The following is an 18068-nucleotide window of genomic DNA, read 5'->3' as shown; positions in this document are numbered from 1 at the left end:
AACCCAAGGAGGAACACACCAAGACACATAGTAATCAAACTGACAAAAATTAAAGACAGAGATAAAATATTAAAAGCAACAGAGAAAAATGACAAATAACATACAAGGGAACTCCCATCAGGTTATCAGCTGATTTCTCAACAGAAATTCTACAAACCAGAAGGGAATGGCATGATATATTTAAAGTGATGGAAGGGAAGAACCTACAACCAAGAACACTGTACCCAGCAAGACTCTCCTTCAGATCTGATGGAGAAATCAAAAGTTTTTCAGACAAGCAAAAGTTAAGAGAATTCAGCACCACCAAACCAGTTTTACAACAAACGCTAAAAGGAATTTCTCTAGGCAGGAAACACAAGAGAAGGAAAAGACCTACAGAAAGTAAACCCAAAACAATTAAGAAAACGGTAATAGGATCATACATATTGATAATTACTTTAAATGTAAATGGATTAAATGCACCAACCAAAAGACAAAGACTGGCTGGTGGATGAAAACATGTGCATGTATGCATTTCCATTTACCACATCATTCTGTTGACCTCCCCAAATTGTATGCAATTATTTTATATTGTTAAGTTAATTGTGTTTCCATTATGGCTTGCAATTGTAATTATCTTTTATTTTTGTCTGGTTATTGACTGCAAACTAATAAACATCTTTTATTCTTGTGATTAAGTAACTATTACTCACTTAATACTATTGCATCATGATTGGTCTACAGAAAAACAACAGAACTCTATATCACCAAAACTAGGATCTAATAGAAAAACCTGTAATCACTTTTTAAAATTCAGAAGCATATCAGAATTATCTTGAAATTTTTTGTAAAATACAAATGCTCGAGGGAGGTTCAAGAGGAAAAGGGGAAAATGTATACCTATGGCTAATTCATGTTGATGTTTGGCAGAAACCAACAAAATTCTGTAAAGCAAATATCCTTCAGCTAAAAAAATAAATAAAATTCTCCCAATAATGAAAAAATAAAACAACAAATGCTTACATATTGCTTTTTTTTCTCCAGAGCTCGAGATATGTTTCTAATGAGCAGTCATGTTTAAAACAAGTGGACTATATGATTATCTTTTACTTTTATTATCTGGTATGTTTCATCTTTTCTATTTTATATGCAGTGCTTCTATTTCATTTAGTTTATGTTCTCCAATTTCTCCATTTCTTTGTTTTTTTAATGTACTTTCTCAAGCCTTTATCAAGTGTAGTAGAAAAGCTTTAATATACATATATAAATATGTCTTAGAAAACATTAATTTTTGCCTAACTAAAAACAATTGACGTTTTGATTCTACTTGTTTGATTTAGCATAAATAGAATGCTAGATTTCTAATTAAAAAATAGATATGCAACAAGCAACAAAGTTTTACTGCATAGGGAACTATAGTCAATATCTTGTAATCATCTATGATGGAAATAATTTCAAAATTAATATATGTGTATTTGTATAACTGAATAAGCTTGCTGTGCACCTGAAACATTGTAAGTCAACTATACTTCAATAAAATATATACGTTTTAGAAAAAACGAATTCAGAGTGTGAATTTTAAATCATTATACTAAGCTCAGACACATCTTTATTAATCAAAGTAGGCACTATTACAATCAATACATTCTGGCCAATGAGAAATAAGTTTGTTTATTCCTGTAGCATAAAAATCCATGCTTCAGGATTTTATGAATTCTTAGAAAGCATTTTCTGCCTCCTGCTGGTTATGGAAGCATTTTCCCTGCAAAAAGTTGTTGAGATGCTGGAAGAAGTGGTAGTCAGTTGGCGAAAGGTCAGGTAAACATAGAGGATGAGGCAAAATTTTGTAGCCCCATTTGTTCAACATTCGAAGCATTGGTTGAGCAATGTGCACTTGGGCACCGTCATGGAGAACTGGGCCCTTTCCGGTGGGCTGACCAATGTTGGCTGTAGGCACTGCAGTTTTTGGTGCATCTCATACATACTTCTCAGATGTAACAGTTTTATTAGGACTCAGAAAAGTGTAGTGGATCAGACTGCTGGTAGACTACCAAACAGCGACCATGACCTTTTTTGGGTGCAAGTTTGGCTTTAGGAAGTGCTTTGGAGCTTCTTCTTGGTCTAGCCACTGATAGGTCATTTCAGGTGATGTATAAAATCCACTTTTGTTGAAACCTGATCAAAAAATGGTTCATTGTTGTGTAGAATAAGAGAGGATGACACTTCAAAATAGCAATTTTTTAATTTGTGGTCAGTTCATGATGCACCCACTTATTGAGCTTTTTCACCTTTCCAATCTGTTTCAAATGCTAAATGACCACAGAATGGTAGACACTGAATTCTTCAGCAATTTATCATGTAGTTATAAAAGGATCAGCTTCAATGATCCTCTTAACTAGTCATTGTCAACTTCTGATGGCTGGCCACTGTGCTCCTCAACTTCAAGGCTCTCATCTCCTTTGCAAAACTTCTTGAACCACCACTGCACTGCACGCCTGTTAGCAGTTCCTGGACCAAGAGTGTTGTTGATGTTACAAGTTGTTTCTGCTGCTTTATGACCCAATTTGAACCCAAGTAAGAAAACTGCTCAAATTTGCTTTTTGCCTAACATCATTTCCCTAATCTAAAATAAATATAAACAGCAAGTAATGAGTCATTAGTAAAAGAATGTAAAGGAAGAAATGCACATTAAAATGATGTATAACATAACCACATTTATTAAAGAGTATTCCAATATAAAAGAGCAAAGTTCAACAATGCAAAACCATATTTACTTTTTCACCAACTTAAATAAATGTCCATTCACAGATGAATGGATAAAGAAGATCTGGTACATGTACACGATGGAATATTACTCAGCCACTTTTGCAAAAACTTGGATGGACCTGGAGATAATCATACTAAGTGAAGTTAGTGCAACAAAGACAAATATCATATGATATAGTTTATCTGCAAAATATTTAACACAATGATATAAATGAACACATTTACAAAACAGAAACAGACTCACAGACTTAGAGAAGGAACTTACTGTTACCAGGGGTGAAGTGTGTGGGATGGGCAGGGATAGATTGGGACTTTGGGATGAATATGTATTCATTGCTATATTTAAAACAGACCAACCAACAAGGACCTACCATATAGCACAGGGAACTCTGCTCAATACTCTGTAATAAGCTAAATGGGAAAAGAATTTGAAATAGAATAGATACATGTAGGTGTATACTTGAATTGCTTTGCTATACACACCTGAAAGTAATACAACATTGTTAATCAACTGTACTCTTAATATAAAATAAAAAATATAAAAAGCATCAATGGATTAAAAAATGGGGGGCCATGTTGGTTGATGAATTATATTTTGCATGGGGGCCTCCTTTCTTTAATACTTGTATTTACTCACTGAAAGGGGGTAAAAAATGAACTAGAAAAGAGACAGCCTTTTAGTGATCTTAAGAAATCTAAGAGTCTATTCATTAATCCATCAATTAAAACTTTTAAGTTATAGACCTGAAGTATCCCCAGTATACCAAGGTACTTGTTTTCTTAGATGAATGAATCAGAGAGGTGACAACTTCATTGCAGTGCTGATATAACTAAACCTAGCCTCCTAACCCAGAAAGTACTGCAGACTGCAAGGAACAAGGACTAGCATCCCTGCTCTGCCCTTCATTCACCTTTACCCCTCTACTCAGGATAAGGGAAGACATTGCCAAGCTGATGACATTTGAGAATCACAGAGTTTTATAATTGAATGGGCCCTGGGAGAGCATGAAACACAATTGCCTCATTTTATTTTTTCAGAACAAGGAAGCCAGAGGATCCAAGTAAGAATCTCAAAGTCACAGATCTAAATAAAGGGCCTAGGTGTTCCTAGGGAAATAGGGCAGGGCCTCAATGGTACTGAAACAAGGGAAAGCAACAAACATGTTTATATTTGACCTTGGAGGCCAGGTTTTCTTCTGTTCCCACGTCAGTGAGTCAGTCTCAGCAGACCCCAATAGATCCAGAGCTGTTTTTACAGTACTATATCATGTTGGACCTATTTTGCTTTCTAATTGTTATCTCATTCTTTCCTGTGATTATTCCTGGATCATTGCCCTTGGTGGATTGATAACAATTTGCAGATTACTCCTCCAACCCCTCCATTAGACTGTAAGCTCATGAAGAAGTAAAACCAGGTCTTTTACAAACTTTTATCCTCACAACTTAACTCACTAAGCCTGGTGGAGACAAAAGGTATGGAATCATCATGTGAAAGTGAAGTGAAAGTGAAAGTTGCTCAGTTATGTCCAACTCTTTGCAACCCCATGGACTACACAGTCCACAGAATTCTCCAGGCCAGAATACTGGAGTGGATAGTATTTCCCTTCTCCAGGGGATCTTCCCAACTCAGGGATCAAGCCCAGGTCTCCCACATTGCAGGTGGATTATTTACCAGCTGAGCCACAAGGGAAGCCCAGGAATATTGGAGTGGGTAGCCTATCCCTTCTCCAGCAGATCTTCCCTGCCCAGGAATCAAACCGGGGTCTCCTGCATTGCAGGCAGATTCTTTACCAACTGAGCTGTCAGGAAGTCCTAACTACATGGATGTTGTAGTTCATTCCAAAGAAGTATCACAGCTACGTTTCCTATAACTTGAGGGACCAAAAGCCACTGGAACTAAAGCTACTTAAGAATGTGTTGAATATTTAAACATTTTAACAATCTCACTTCAATACTCTAAAGAAGGCACAAAATCAATTTGCGTTTTTCAAAACATATGACATGCTATCCAGTTTTCCAAAGAAGATATCAATGTAGGTTGACTTAAGATTATGGTGGTAGAGAGGGAAAGGAGTGGACGGATGTAGGATGGGTTTAGATGAGGAGATGAAAGGAACTTGCTGAGTCTGAATGAGATGGGAGAAGACAAAACCAAGGGAAAGGCCAAGGACAGTGGTGATGCCATTTACTGAGAAGGGAAAAACTACAAGGAAAAACAAGCAGTCTAAGTTAGGGAGGAGGAACTTAAGATTTCTATTTTTCAATGTTATGATTAAGATAGCTATCAGATATCCCAATGAAAACATCAAGGAGACAACTGGACATAGAAATCTGCAGTTCCAGAAAGAGTTCTAGGCTAGAGAACTTATTTGGGAATTACCAACATGTAGGTAACCATAGCAACGGATGAGGATACAAAGGGCAATGTGCAGATCAGGAGACCCAGGATAGGGAACTGGGACCCTCCCTCCAGTATTTAATAACCTCGTGGTATGTGTGTGACACAGTGCTGGAAACCGTGGCAAACAAAAATGCCCAATGCACTGTTTTTCCTTCGATGACCTTATAATACATCCTCTTTCACGTGTAAGAAAAGGAAAGCCTACTCAACGTAATGGAAAGTACAGAGAGTTAGGAGTCAGGAACCATGAACTTTAACCATTCTACAGCTGTCCCAAGTTAAAATGACTAACTTCTCAGGGTTTCCAATTCCTCACTCACAGAAATAAGGATTAGCTGACTCTGCCAGCTCTACTATTTCCCAATGTCCTAATTTCCATGTGGCATCCAAGTGACACACTCCAGGTCCCTCGAAAGGCAGGGTACCACTCATTGCTGCTCCAGAAGCGCACAGAAGCCATCAGAGGGGATGGCTGAAAGCGAAGTTCCCAAACAGCTGCTGCCTGCAAGCTTTTCCTGTTGGAACAGGGTCATCTGAGAGAACTCAAAATATCTGCATTCTTGGTTTTCAACTGGAGTTTATGTCAGATCACTGGAATCCCAGGGACCAGTGAGAAGAGCAGATTTACCCTCTCTATCACATTTTCTTGATTCTACAAATTAATATTCTCAAAGGCATCCAATTTCCATGACCCTAGGAGATATTTTATCAGATAGAAGTAGTCCAGGTGGGTGGCCTTATGGGTCAGGATACCCCAGGCTTAACCATGAAAGGGCACCAAGAAAGCGGTTCAGTAAGATCCCATACCTACACAGTAGGTGATCGTTTATATTTAGTCAAGGTGACTGCCCACCTGGACAGAGCTGACTGGTAGAACAGACAGATGAACTAAACTGGGCCAATCAGGTTCTTTTTGAAAAATGACAATTTGCATGAAAAACTCCAGATACTGTAGGTCAAGAGAGATGTATCACTTCAACTGCAGCGCCTTGGGCTCCCCCGAGCCACTCTGCTTCTTTTTCAAGACATAGGTTGTGAGATCATCATTTGATTAATAACTCTCTAGGTAATCATGTATAACAAACCTAGACAGCATATTAAAAAGCAAAAGCATTACTTTTCCAACAAAGGCCCATATAGTCAAAGCTACGGTTTTTCTAGTAGTCATGTATGGATGTCAGAGTTGGACAATAAAGAAGGCTGAGCACTGAAGAACTGATGCTTTTGAATGGTGGTGTTGGAGAAGACTCTTGAGAGTCCCTTGGACTGCAAGGAGATCCAACCAGTCTATCCTAAAAGAAATCAGTCCTGAATATTTCTGGGAAGGACTGATGCTGAAGCTCCAATACTCTGGCCACCTGATGCAAAGAGCTGACTCATTAGAAAAGACCCTGATGCTGGGAAAAATTGAAGGCAGGAGGAGAAGGGGACAATAGAGGAAGAGATGGTTGGATGGCATCACTGGCTCAATGGACATGAGTCTGAGCAAGCTCCGGGAGTTGGTGATGGACAGGGAACCTGATGTGCTGCAGTCCATGGGGTCACAGAGTTGGACACGACTGAGCAACTAAACAACAAATCATGTGGTAAGTCTCATTCCTTGACTCTGTTAGCCACTGTCAGTTCTGAAGCTTGCAACCAAGAGAACCTTATCTAGTAAGTATCAGTCTCCCCATTTTACAGATAAGGAAACAGACTTGGAAAAAATAAGAAATATGTTGTATCAGTTGAGTTGAGTCACTCAGTCATGTCCAACTCTTTGTGACCCCATGAATCGCAGCACACCAGGCCTCCCTGTCCATCACCAACTCCCAGAGTTCACTCAGACTCACATCCAATGAGTCAGTGATGCCATCCAGCCATCTTATCCTCTGTCGTCCCCTTCTCCTCCTGCCCCCAATCCCTCCCAGCATCAGAGTCTTTTCCAGTGAGTCAACTCTTCGCATGAGGCGGCCAAAGTGTGACTTTAGGAAGCAAGTCCATTTGATTCTAAAATCCATGCCATTAACCACTAGGTCATCCCAAATCTAAGTACTGGAGTGCAGGTTATTTTTGTCATAGAAATGAGCTTGTGCTGAGTCCTGTTTTATTTCTTGCTAAATAAATGATGGCATGCATTCAGAAAAAGCCATCTAGGGAAGAGGATAGAATCTGCAGCAGCCTCAAACTGAAGTTTGATGGTCCACAAATAAACCCACAGCCTTGCCTGTGGACACTTGGTCCCCACTAATTAAACTACAGTCTGGCTACACTGACAAGGAGAAGATGCCTATGTTGTCCCACGTCAACTGATCATCCTACAATACATAAGACAGAATGTTTCCTCTGTACAGTAGGACTTTTAAAATGGCAAGCAGTCTTCCAGCAGATGCGCTTCTATCAAATAGGCATTATATAGCTACAGCAGGCCTTAGCTTTTTAGGTCATGGACAGGTTTCCCACAACACTATGATTAACAAAGAACGAACCAGAACAGCCACAGTTGAACAACTGGGATGGGTCAATCTATCTACATCTCCTTAGAATAGTATCAGATCATGGCAGGAAAAAAAAAAATCTAAATGCAATATGAAGCCAATTGTTATATGTCAAAATTTAGAGTTGCTAATCCTCATATGTAGTAGAAGTACTCTTTCGAGGGTATAAGCAAGAGTCATCCATTTTTACTACCAGAGGAAGAGACTCATGCAAATGAACTTTAGTCTTATGGGCTTCCCTAGTGACTCAGGTGGTAAAGAATCTGCCTGCAATGCAGGAGACCCAGGATGGATCTCCTGGAGACTCTGGGAAGATCCCCTCAAGAAAGGAATGGCTGCCCACTCCAGTATTCCTGTCTGAAGAATTCCATGGACAGAGGAGCCTGGAGGGTTACAGTCCATGGGGTCACAAAGAGTTGGACAGGACGGTGTGACTAACACGTCCATGTACTCATACAGTTCCTGGTTCCCTTGTTCTATTCCCTTCTCTCTGGTTGACAACTTTAACCTGGGAGTTGTATCCAAGACGGGTGTGCTTGCTCACTTTGCTTGGGTTCCTGGCCATTTGGCGTCTTCCCAGAGCCATCCTTAACTCTGCTTTTTCTCTGAATACTGGTTTTCAGCATCTTGCCTATGCTTTCTACATTTTATATAGACAAGTGGCTCTTTCAACCACCATTTCTGTTGTGTGGCCCACAGCACCAAGGGACTGACACTACTATGAAGCCCAAATATAGAAGAGTTGGGGTTAGATGGGACACACTGCCTTACGGATTGTCTTTGTCGTCTCAATTTTGGTACAAATGATTTTCAGGCTTAGTACTGCTTCTAGAAAAAAAAATTAGAGAACTGTAAATTGAATGAACACACTGATGGTGTTATGGTGGGTGGGGCAGCACTCCTTGCCAAAGAGGATGACGGTCTTGCATAAGGAATGTTAACACTCACCCTTTACCACTCTTCAGAAGTGCCTGTAACGGATCTTGAGGGTCAGAGACAGAGAGAGGCCATAGTTTTGTTATTAAGAGGAGATTTAAAAAATCCAAGTAACCTCAGATCCCCCTTTCCCAACCACTCACCCATATAGGTGTGGCCTCTCCCATCTGTCTGCCCTCCTGATCCCCTAAGACATCAGGCCTGATATCTGTCACACATTAGCACACTCCCCATCTTTCCCTCTCCCCAAAGACTATACACCCCATGATCAAAATCAGGGGCTATGTCAGTTTCTTTTTCCCCTTCATTCCCAGCCTCTAACACAGTGCCTGGAACGAATTCAGGTTTCAACAGATGTCTGCTGCATGTATGAAAAAATGAACAAAAGAGACTCAAAAGCATCCCTGCTGATGAATCAGTTTCAATAAAGAAAAACAATGTCACAGGGAAACTATTTTCTTTGCCAGCAAAGTAGAGTCCCATCATTTTTACACTCCACTGACTCATTCTGAACACGGTGTCGGGAACAATACAGGACCAGAAAACAATTAGCCGGGGAACAAAACAATCAGTGGACCCGTCTGGGGTTTGAGCGACGTATAGATCAAATGTCTTTAATTTGCTAGCGCCTTCTCATTTGGCCACAATGGATGATTTTTGGCTGCACTGTACCACGAATAATTGTCCCTCATATATCCCCAATCAGCTGCCATTTAATGACTAGTCGAAAGTGACAACATAAAAGGTGCAATGACTTTCATTGTATTTGGCAAACCTTGGACCAACCTCCACTGATTTGCCCATGGAAAGGTGATCCCGGGGACACCTTGCACAGCTGTCTTCAGTAATCACAAGGCCCTTTAGTTGGAAAGAGAGGTCTGATGGGACATCTTACACTTAAGGTAGATGTCTTACACTACCTTCCTTGATGGTGGACCATCCACAATATCCTGACTTCTACCCAAATGGTCTCATGTATTACAGTGGTCAAATGACCTTTCTGTCTCCCCAAACCAGCAACTGAGATCGTCTACCCAAAAAGAGAGATTTGGAAAGCATTCAGGAGCTCAACAGACTGGCCAGCCAAATGAGGCCCACTTCTGTTCCAGATGGCCACCTCCTCATCTCAGCTCATGTTCTGCAGTCGCTGCTCTGAAAATTCACTGAATCTGAATTTAACTTCCATGAGCCCCAAGAAAGCTCCTTTTCCTTTATTCCAATATCCTGTGTCCTCTTTTTTGGTCCAGTGGTAGTGAAGGTTTACAGTTCTCTTGAAACGCACTTTAGCTAGCTATATGGTTGACCTCAAAAAATGAGTCCTTGAAAACACTTGCCTGGTTACCCAAGCCTGTTCCAGGATCCCTTCTCATCACCAGACTTCTGAAACTTGAACAAATTTGGCCACTGGTACACTTAATAGATGAGGCCCTGTATGTCTCTAATCAGGAAAGTCTTCTTTGAATTTCCATGTTCTCCTAATAGTCCAGCCCATGCTGCTGTCCTGCATCATCTATACAAGAAGCAAACATCTATGCTTCCTGTATAGATGTCTCAACTCCTCAGCTAAGTAAATGATATTATGTCTACTCCAGACACAGTATTCTCAAAGCTCTAGAGAGCTACGCTGTCGGCAAAAATTTGTTAACTGTCTAAAGTATCCTTTCATATAAAATCATGGTAGACAATTCATAGACAGTCAACTGAATTGTGTGTCCTTGGCATGTAAAACAACTAACCAAGCTGCAATCTGGACATGGCTTATAGACTGGCATCTCTGTACCTTGATGTTATCTCTTTGCTTACTTTTATCTCTGCCTTTTACCCAAACTGTAAATTCAGTGCAAATGTAAGAAGTTAAAGTGGTAGACGGTCTCTTCTAAAGGGTCAGCCCCCACTCTTTGTTCCCCAACATTTCAGCCACCTCTCACACCCTTCCCCCCACCGGCACTCCCCACTCCATTTAGTTATGGACTTTGTTTGGTTCCTCAACTGTGCCATGGTCTCTTACCTCTTGGCACACAACGTCCTTCCAATCTAAGACACACGGTTTTCTCCCACCTTGTTGCCAAGCTAGCTACTACTCATATTTCAAGTCTCAACCTACACATTTCTTTCTTGCGGGAGCTTTCTATGAATCTCTATAGTATGTTCGATCTCCTGGAAAAGGAATCCCAAGCTTTTCTGTACTTTCCCGTTAATGATGTCGATGACAATCATTACAACCATAACAATCACTGACATTGACTATACACTTTCCATAGTGCAGGAATCTATTGACTCATTTAACCATGATTAATAGTAGGTAGGAGTCTTCCCTTGTGGCTCAGCTGGTAAAGAATGCGCCTGCAATGCTGGAGACCTGGGTTTGATCCCTGGGTTGGGAAGATCCCCTGGAGAAGGGAAGGGGCAACCCACTCCAGTATTCTGGCCTGAAGAATTCACGGACTGTATAGTTTATGGGGTCACAAGGAGTCAGACATGACTGAGCAACTTTTACTTCACTTCACTTAGCAGGTAAAGAAAGTGAAAGTGAAAGTCACTCAGTCGTGTCCTACTCTTTGAGACTCCATGGACTATACAGTCCATGGAATTCTCCAGGCCAGAATACTGGAGGAGGTGTCCTTTCCCTTCTCTAGGAGATCTTCCCAACCCTGGGGTCAAACCCAGGTCTCCCACATTGCAGGTGGATTCTTTACCAGTTGAGCCACAAGGAAAGCCCAAGAATACTGGAGTGGGTAGCCTATCCATTCTTCAGTGGATCTTCCCGACCCAGGAATCGAACTGGGGGTCTCTGGCATTGCAGGTGGATTCTTTAGCAACTGAGCTATGAGGGAAGGAACCTGGTTATCTCCATTTTAAAGAAGAGGAAATCAAGTCTCAAAGATATAATCTTGAATTCATATCACTCTACAAAGGCCACATTTCTCATCCAGTCTTGCCCCAGAATTCATGTTCTTAACCAACACACCATTGCCTCATAAAACTCAACATGTAAGTGATTATTTAACAGCTAACTATTCCACTAGGCAGCAAGTCACAAAGAACAGGGCTGGGGCTATTTTATTCTACAGTGTATTTCTAAAGCTTAATCTGAGAGCTAGCTCAGAGAAAGCACCCAAAAAGCAGGAACAAATGAAACAGCCTGTTGGTGAGCCCACCCAGAATCCCCAAAGAAAAAGTACTGGCCTTCTCAAAGAGACGATGTCAAACACTCCATCAAAAAAGCATCATGACCTAGCTCCAATTTATGCTAGTTTCCCTCTCTACGATCCAATCCTAGCTAAATCGAAACAAACATCCAGACCTAGAAAGGGTGTCATCTGGAAAGCAGTGAACCCAAAAAATTCTCCCCCAGAAGCACGCAAGCACAGGGAGGGCCAAAGGAAGTGTCCGCGATAGCAAAGGGAGCCCAGGCACGTCTCCCCCACTCTCACCCAGCGCATCACCACACCACTCACCCCGCTCGCAGGTCCGTCCCCAGTAGCCAGTGCCCGTGCAGTCGCAGATGAAGCGGTTCCAGCCGTCCTTGCACACGGCGTTGTTCTTGCAGGGGTAGCTGTCACACTGCTTGGCGCTCATCCGCGAGCAGGAGGACTTGACGCCCGCAGCGTTCTGCATCTCCGCCAGCTGCCGGATGTTCTTGCTGCGCCCGTCGATGAACAGGTCGCGGATGCAGCCCACGTAGCCGTAGTTGAGCATGGCGGTCCAGAGCTCGGTGGGGAGGATGAGGCCAGCGCGGTTCTCCGGCAGCCCGCCCAGGTACATGTCCCCCTCCAGGTCAAGGATCTCGCTCTCCCCGCTGGCGGTGAACGGCGTGCGCCTGCTGTTCACTGATATGGTACCTGGGATGGGAGGATGGAGACAAAGAATGAGCTCATGGCCCTCCTGGCATCCCAGGTGAGCCTCCCAGTTGATGAACTGAATGAAAGGAACCTAGCGGGTGAGGTGGGAGACCAGCGTGGCCCGGCCAGGAGAGAACCTTGTGAGTGGGGAATGAAAGGCCACAAAATGGTAAAAAAGGACAACGCAGGCCATTTGGTTCTGGTCCCTGCAGCTAAGACAGCCAAGCCCAGAGCAAGACCCAGGAAAATCCCAGTGGCCAGTGCTGAAAATACTTTTTTTTCTACCTAAAAGTCTTGGCTGAAAGGTTGCATGCCATATAGGCTGACAGCAGCACCATCCCTTCCCGTGTTTAAATCCTAGCTCTGCCACCTACCAGCTAGACAACCCTGAAGACGTGACTTCACTTTTCTGGTCCTCAATTTCCTCATCTGTAAAATGGGAAAGGAACTGTCCCACCTCACAGGTTGGCATGATGGCTGCGTGCATGCATACTAAGTCGCTTCAGTCGCATACAACTTTGCAACCCTTTGGACTGCAGGCAGATGAGCTGATATATGTAAGGCGCTTTTTACTCTGTACCTAGGACAGTCTATAAGTCCCGCCTGAGTCTTCACCTCTGGCTCACCATTGCCAGAAGGATGGAACCTGCTCTTCTGTCTCACTCTCCTCTCTCTCCATGAGCTGATATCCTCTGTACTTGTCTTAGGTACCCGTCCAGCCAGTATGTATTTTCAACACTCATTGCTTTTGATAAATTTTAACTGGAACATGTTTCTTCATGTGTTCACTTAACAAGTATGTATTGGAACCTGTTCTATCTCTAGTATAGTTCTAGGCACAGACACGAATTTGACAGCCATGCCCCTGCTCTCATGAAGCTGATGTTCCAGAGCAGAGGAAGACAAAATAAATAAATCACTAAATAAACAAAAGAGACGGACAAATGGCAAGTGGGAGGAAGGCAGTTACATGGGTGCAGCAGCCCCAGCAGACGGGTTCTGCTTTCAAGTGGACGGTTGGTAAAGGCTTCTCTAAGCAGGTGACAGGTAAGCTGAAACCAGAATGCTGAGAAGGATCCAGGCATGCCAAGTCCAGGGGGAAGAGGAATGTGTCTGGCACCGGGAATGGCACTCACAAAGGGCCTCGGGTAGGCAGGAGTGTGGCTAGAGTCGAGGTTGCCAGAGGAAGTCAACAAGAGGTGAGATCAGAGCTGGACTGGGCACACGAGATCACAGATGGAACCCTGAGCCTGACCTGGGAACTTGGGAACCAGGTTGCCAGTCTTAAATGGCTTTCTAACCCTGCACCAGTCCCTGAACCCAGTTACAGATCAATTTCCTAACTGAAAAATCAAACTGATATCTGAACGTCATGCCAAAACTTTCAAAAATTTAGTCTTCTCGAAGTCCTTTATTAGTACCAGGATAACAGGGCCATCCATCAGCCAGCTTTCCCTCATCTGAGTCTCAGTTCCCTCGGCTATGACAGAGGACAGCAGGCAGGGCCTGGGAGATCAGATGAGATCAAGAAAGTGAAGCACACTCGAAATCACAAAGCACACCCAGCAGCGGAAGGCAGGAAGAGCAGAGGAGCCACTGGGGCGCTCAGTTAGGCCCGCTCCCCCAGCTCTCCCCTGCAAATTTTCTCCTGGAAAAACCAGCTTTGCCTTTTCACTTTTAAATCTTTTTTAAAAAAACCCTACATAACAGTAAAACTGTCCCGGCCACCATTTTTAGTACTTTCTGTGCTTTTCTGGACTCAAGCTTCAGAATAATCTTGTGGCTGACGTTCGTATTTCCCCTATTTTACAAATGAAGAAAGGGACTCAAGCCTCAACATCCTCTCTCTTGCACAGTCTGCTTTCTTTACCCACCACATTCCACTGAAATAATCTGATCACCAACTAACAGCAAGGAGCTTCTATTGCCAAGTGAAGAACAGCACCCGGAACCGATTTAAACAGTGGAGCCTTAAGCAATCCGTCCTGAGCAAAATCCTCCTCTAAGTGTGTGACCACAAATGTTTTGAGAGTCAGTCCTCCAGTTGGGGAGTGAAAATAAAAGGTTCCCAAAGATCACCTCTCAGTCATATTCTTCAGGATGGGCAGCAGGCACCACAATTAGATACTCTTAACTTTTTATAAGGATTCCCAGAAGGCTCAGTGGTAAAGAATCTGCCAGCCAATGCAGGAGACACAAGAGATGCGGGTCCGATCCCTGGGTCAGAAATATCCTCTGGAGTAGGAAATGGCAACCCACTTCGGTATTCTTGCCTAAAGAATCCCATGGACAGAAGACCCTGGCAGGCCAAAGTCCACAGGGTCACAGAAAAGTCAGAGAAGACTTAAGGGATGAAACAACAACAACGAAATGTTTTTATAACTATTTGTTTTAATATAGATCTGTTCAAACTACTGCATAATTGCACTCATCTCACATGCTAGCAAAGTAATGCTCAAAATTCTCCAAGCCAGTCTTCTTCAAGTGAACCAAGAACTTCCAGATGTTCAAGCTGGATTTAGAAAAAGCAGAGGAACCAGAGATCAAATTGCCAACATCCGTTGGATCATCAAAAAGCAAGAGAGCTCCAGAAAAACATCTATTTCTGCTTTATTGACTATGCCAAAGCTTTTGATGGTGTGGATCACAACAAACTGTGGGAAATTCTGAAAGAGATGGGAATACCAGACCACCTGACCTGCCTCTTGAGAGATCTGCATGCAATTCAAAAAGCAACAGATAGAACTGGACAGGGAACAATAGACTGGTTCCAAATAGGAAAAGGAGTACGTCAAGGCTGTATATTCTCACCCTGCTTATTTAACTTATATGCAGAGTACATCATGAGAAACGCTGGGCTGGAGGAAGCACAAGCTGGAATCAAGATTGCTGGGAGAAATATCAACAACCTCAGATATGCAGATGACACCATCCTTATGGCAGAAAGTGAATAAGAACTAAAGAGCCTCTTGATGAAAATGAAAGAGGAGAGTGAAAAAGTTGGCTTAAAGCTCAACACTCAGGAAACTAAGATCATGGCATCTGGTCCCATCACTTCATGGCAAATAGATGGGGAAACAATGGAAACAGTGAGAAAATTTATTTTGGGGGGCTCCAAAATCACTGCAGATGGTGACTGCAGCCATGAAACTAAAAGACCCTTGCTCCTTGGAATGAAAGTTATAACCAACCTAGACAGCATATTAAAAAGCAGAGACAGTACTTTGCCAACAAAGTTTTGTCCAGTCAAAGCTACAGTTTTTCCAGCAGTCATATATGGATATGAGAATTGGACCATAAAGAAAGTTGAGCACCGAAGAATTAATGCTTTTGAACTGTGGTGTTGGAGAAGACTCTTAGTCCCTTGGACTGCAAGGAGATCAAACCAGTCAATCCTAAAGGAAATCAACCTGAAATATTCATTGGAAATACTGATGTTAAAGCTTCAATATGCTGACCACCTGATGCAAAGAACTGACTCATTGGAAAAGACCTTGATGCTGGGAAAGATTGAAGGCAGGAGGAGAAGGGGATGGCAGAGGATGAGATGGTTGGATGGCATCACTGACTCAATGGACATGAGTTTGAGTAAGCTCCAGGAATTGGTGATGGACAGGGAAGCCTGACATGCTGCAAGCCATGGGGTTGCAAAGAGTTGAACATGACTGAGCAACTAAACTGAACTGATAAGAACAACGTACTGGAAAATACTCTCAGGAAGAAATGAAGTTCTTCATTTCTTAAAAAAGCCGTCTCTGAAATTTCTTCAAATCTAAACTTGTTTAAAGAACAATAGACCCAAGTGTAAATATTCAGAAAGTGCTCCCCAGGAAATGCATTAAGAGCCTTTTTTTTCCTTTTCAATTGTAGTATTTCCCATCTCTACAGCATGTAAAGGACAGGAGTGTCTCTGATACTGTATTTCTTCCAAGGTACGTTGTTTAAAAAATGAGTTTCTATCAGGTTTAAATATTTTTAAATAATCTATTGAGAAGAACATATTGTAAAACAAAAAAAATCTAAAAAGCAATATGGTAATTTGTGTTCTTACTGAAATAATTTGATTATAAAAAATTACTTATGAGAGCTAAATTACACTGTATAAATGTCACTTTTAAAACTTGTAAGTTTGACATAACATCTAAGACCCATTTTTGTGTCTCTAAGACTAATTATTTTGTGTCCCTTTTGAATTTTTAAACTTCTAATTAACAGTGATTATGAAAGTATTTCTGAATAAAAATATACATTTAAAAACATATTAAAATGTTGTTATGCTGCTTATATATAAAAATTATTTTTTTGTTGTTTAGTTGCTAAGTCATGTCCGACTCCTTGCAACCCCATGGACAGCAGCATGCCAGGCTTCCCTGTCCTTCACTATATCCCAGAGTTTGCTCAAGCTCGTGTCCGTTGAGTTGGTGATTCCATGCAACCGTCTCATCCTCTATCACCACCTTGCTTACTCAGTAAATTTTTATAGGGTTTAATCAAATTTATCAGTGTGTGTTGTATTCAGTAGCTAAGTCATGTCCACTCTTTGCCACCCCATGGACTACAGCACACCAGGCTTCCTGTTCTTCACTATCTCCTGGAGTTTGCTCAAATTCATGTCCATTGAGTCGGTGATGCCATCCAACCATCTCATCTTCTGTTGCCACCTTGTTTACTCAGTAAATTTTTATAGGTCTTGATCAGATTTATCAGTATGTCAAAGTATTAACCAATGCCATAGCATCCAAGTATAAAATTAAAGTGTTTTGTAATCAAAACTTGTTTGTCAAAAATGGGTCTGATGGTTCTAACCAGACAAAATAACAACCTACTTGAAAAAGCAATTAGTGTTGAGAATAAACAGAAACAGATACGGGGCAATTTTACATGTTCTAGCCTGCCTGTGACTCAGATAGGTGACATTTAAGCTGTGCCAAGGTCTAGGTTAGTCAATCATGAAAGCCATCAACCATGACCAGTCCAAAGACCCAATGTGCATGGTCTTAAAAACTCTGTGGGAGAGGGAGAGGGTGGGATGATTTGGGAGAATGGCATTGAAACATGTATACTATCACATATGAAACGAACCACCAGTCCAAGTTCGAAGCATGATACTGAATGCTTAGGGCTGGTGCACTGGGATGACCCAGAGGGATGGTATGGGGAGGGAGGAGGGAGGGGGGTTCAGGATGGGGAACACGTGTACACCTGTAGTGGATTCCTGTTGATGTATGGCAAAATCAATTCAATATTGTAAAGTAATTAGCCTCCAATTAAATAAATTTATATTAAAAAAAAAAACTAGCAGGAGTGTTTCCTTTATAATTCTCAGATAGCTTTCTCGCTCCACCCCGGCCGACATATTTACGGATAAACTTTGAAAGATTTGGCCTCAGAAGAAATTAAGTTTGTGTGCTTTCTGCTTAAAAAGAACAAAATGCTTATTCTTGCCCAACAAGCACGTTTCATTTGAAGTCTCTTGGTTCTGATCAAATTTCAGGCAATCAATAAGGCAGCCTGCTGGGCAATAAACCATCCAGATCTGCAATCTGCCACCCGTCTGCCCTTTGCACAGAACCTAAGCGGCTCCTCCTAAAGGCAACACTGCTCGTCTCCGCCATCCCTCCAGCTCTGGGAGGATGCGGAAGAGCCATCCGCGCATGCCCAGCCATC

General features: G+C 42.0%; 1 protein-coding gene across 9 annotated transcripts in view; it reads right to left on the bottom strand.

The window, feature by feature from the left end:
- Positions 1-18068, bottom strand: part of NRXN3 (neurexin 3) — a 1815083-nt gene that overhangs the window by 1226628 nt on the left and 570387 nt on the right. For all 9 annotated transcript variants that reach the window (XM_059890636.1, XM_059890635.1, XM_059890634.1 and 6 more), the window contains exon 8: positions 12018-12401. In XM_059890636.1, the coding sequence (XP_059746619.1) occupies positions 12018-12401 (384 nt within the window). The remainder of the gene's footprint in view (positions 1-12017; positions 12402-18068) is intronic.

This window comes from Bos taurus, chromosome 10 (assembly GCF_002263795.3).
Source record: "Bos taurus isolate L1 Dominette 01449 registration number 42190680 breed Hereford chromosome 10, ARS-UCD2.0, whole genome shotgun sequence".
NCBI lineage: Eukaryota > Metazoa > Chordata > Mammalia > Artiodactyla > Bovidae > Bos > Bos taurus.
Note: the sequence above shows the minus strand (reverse complement) of the source record. Positions and strands in the feature narration are given on the sequence as shown.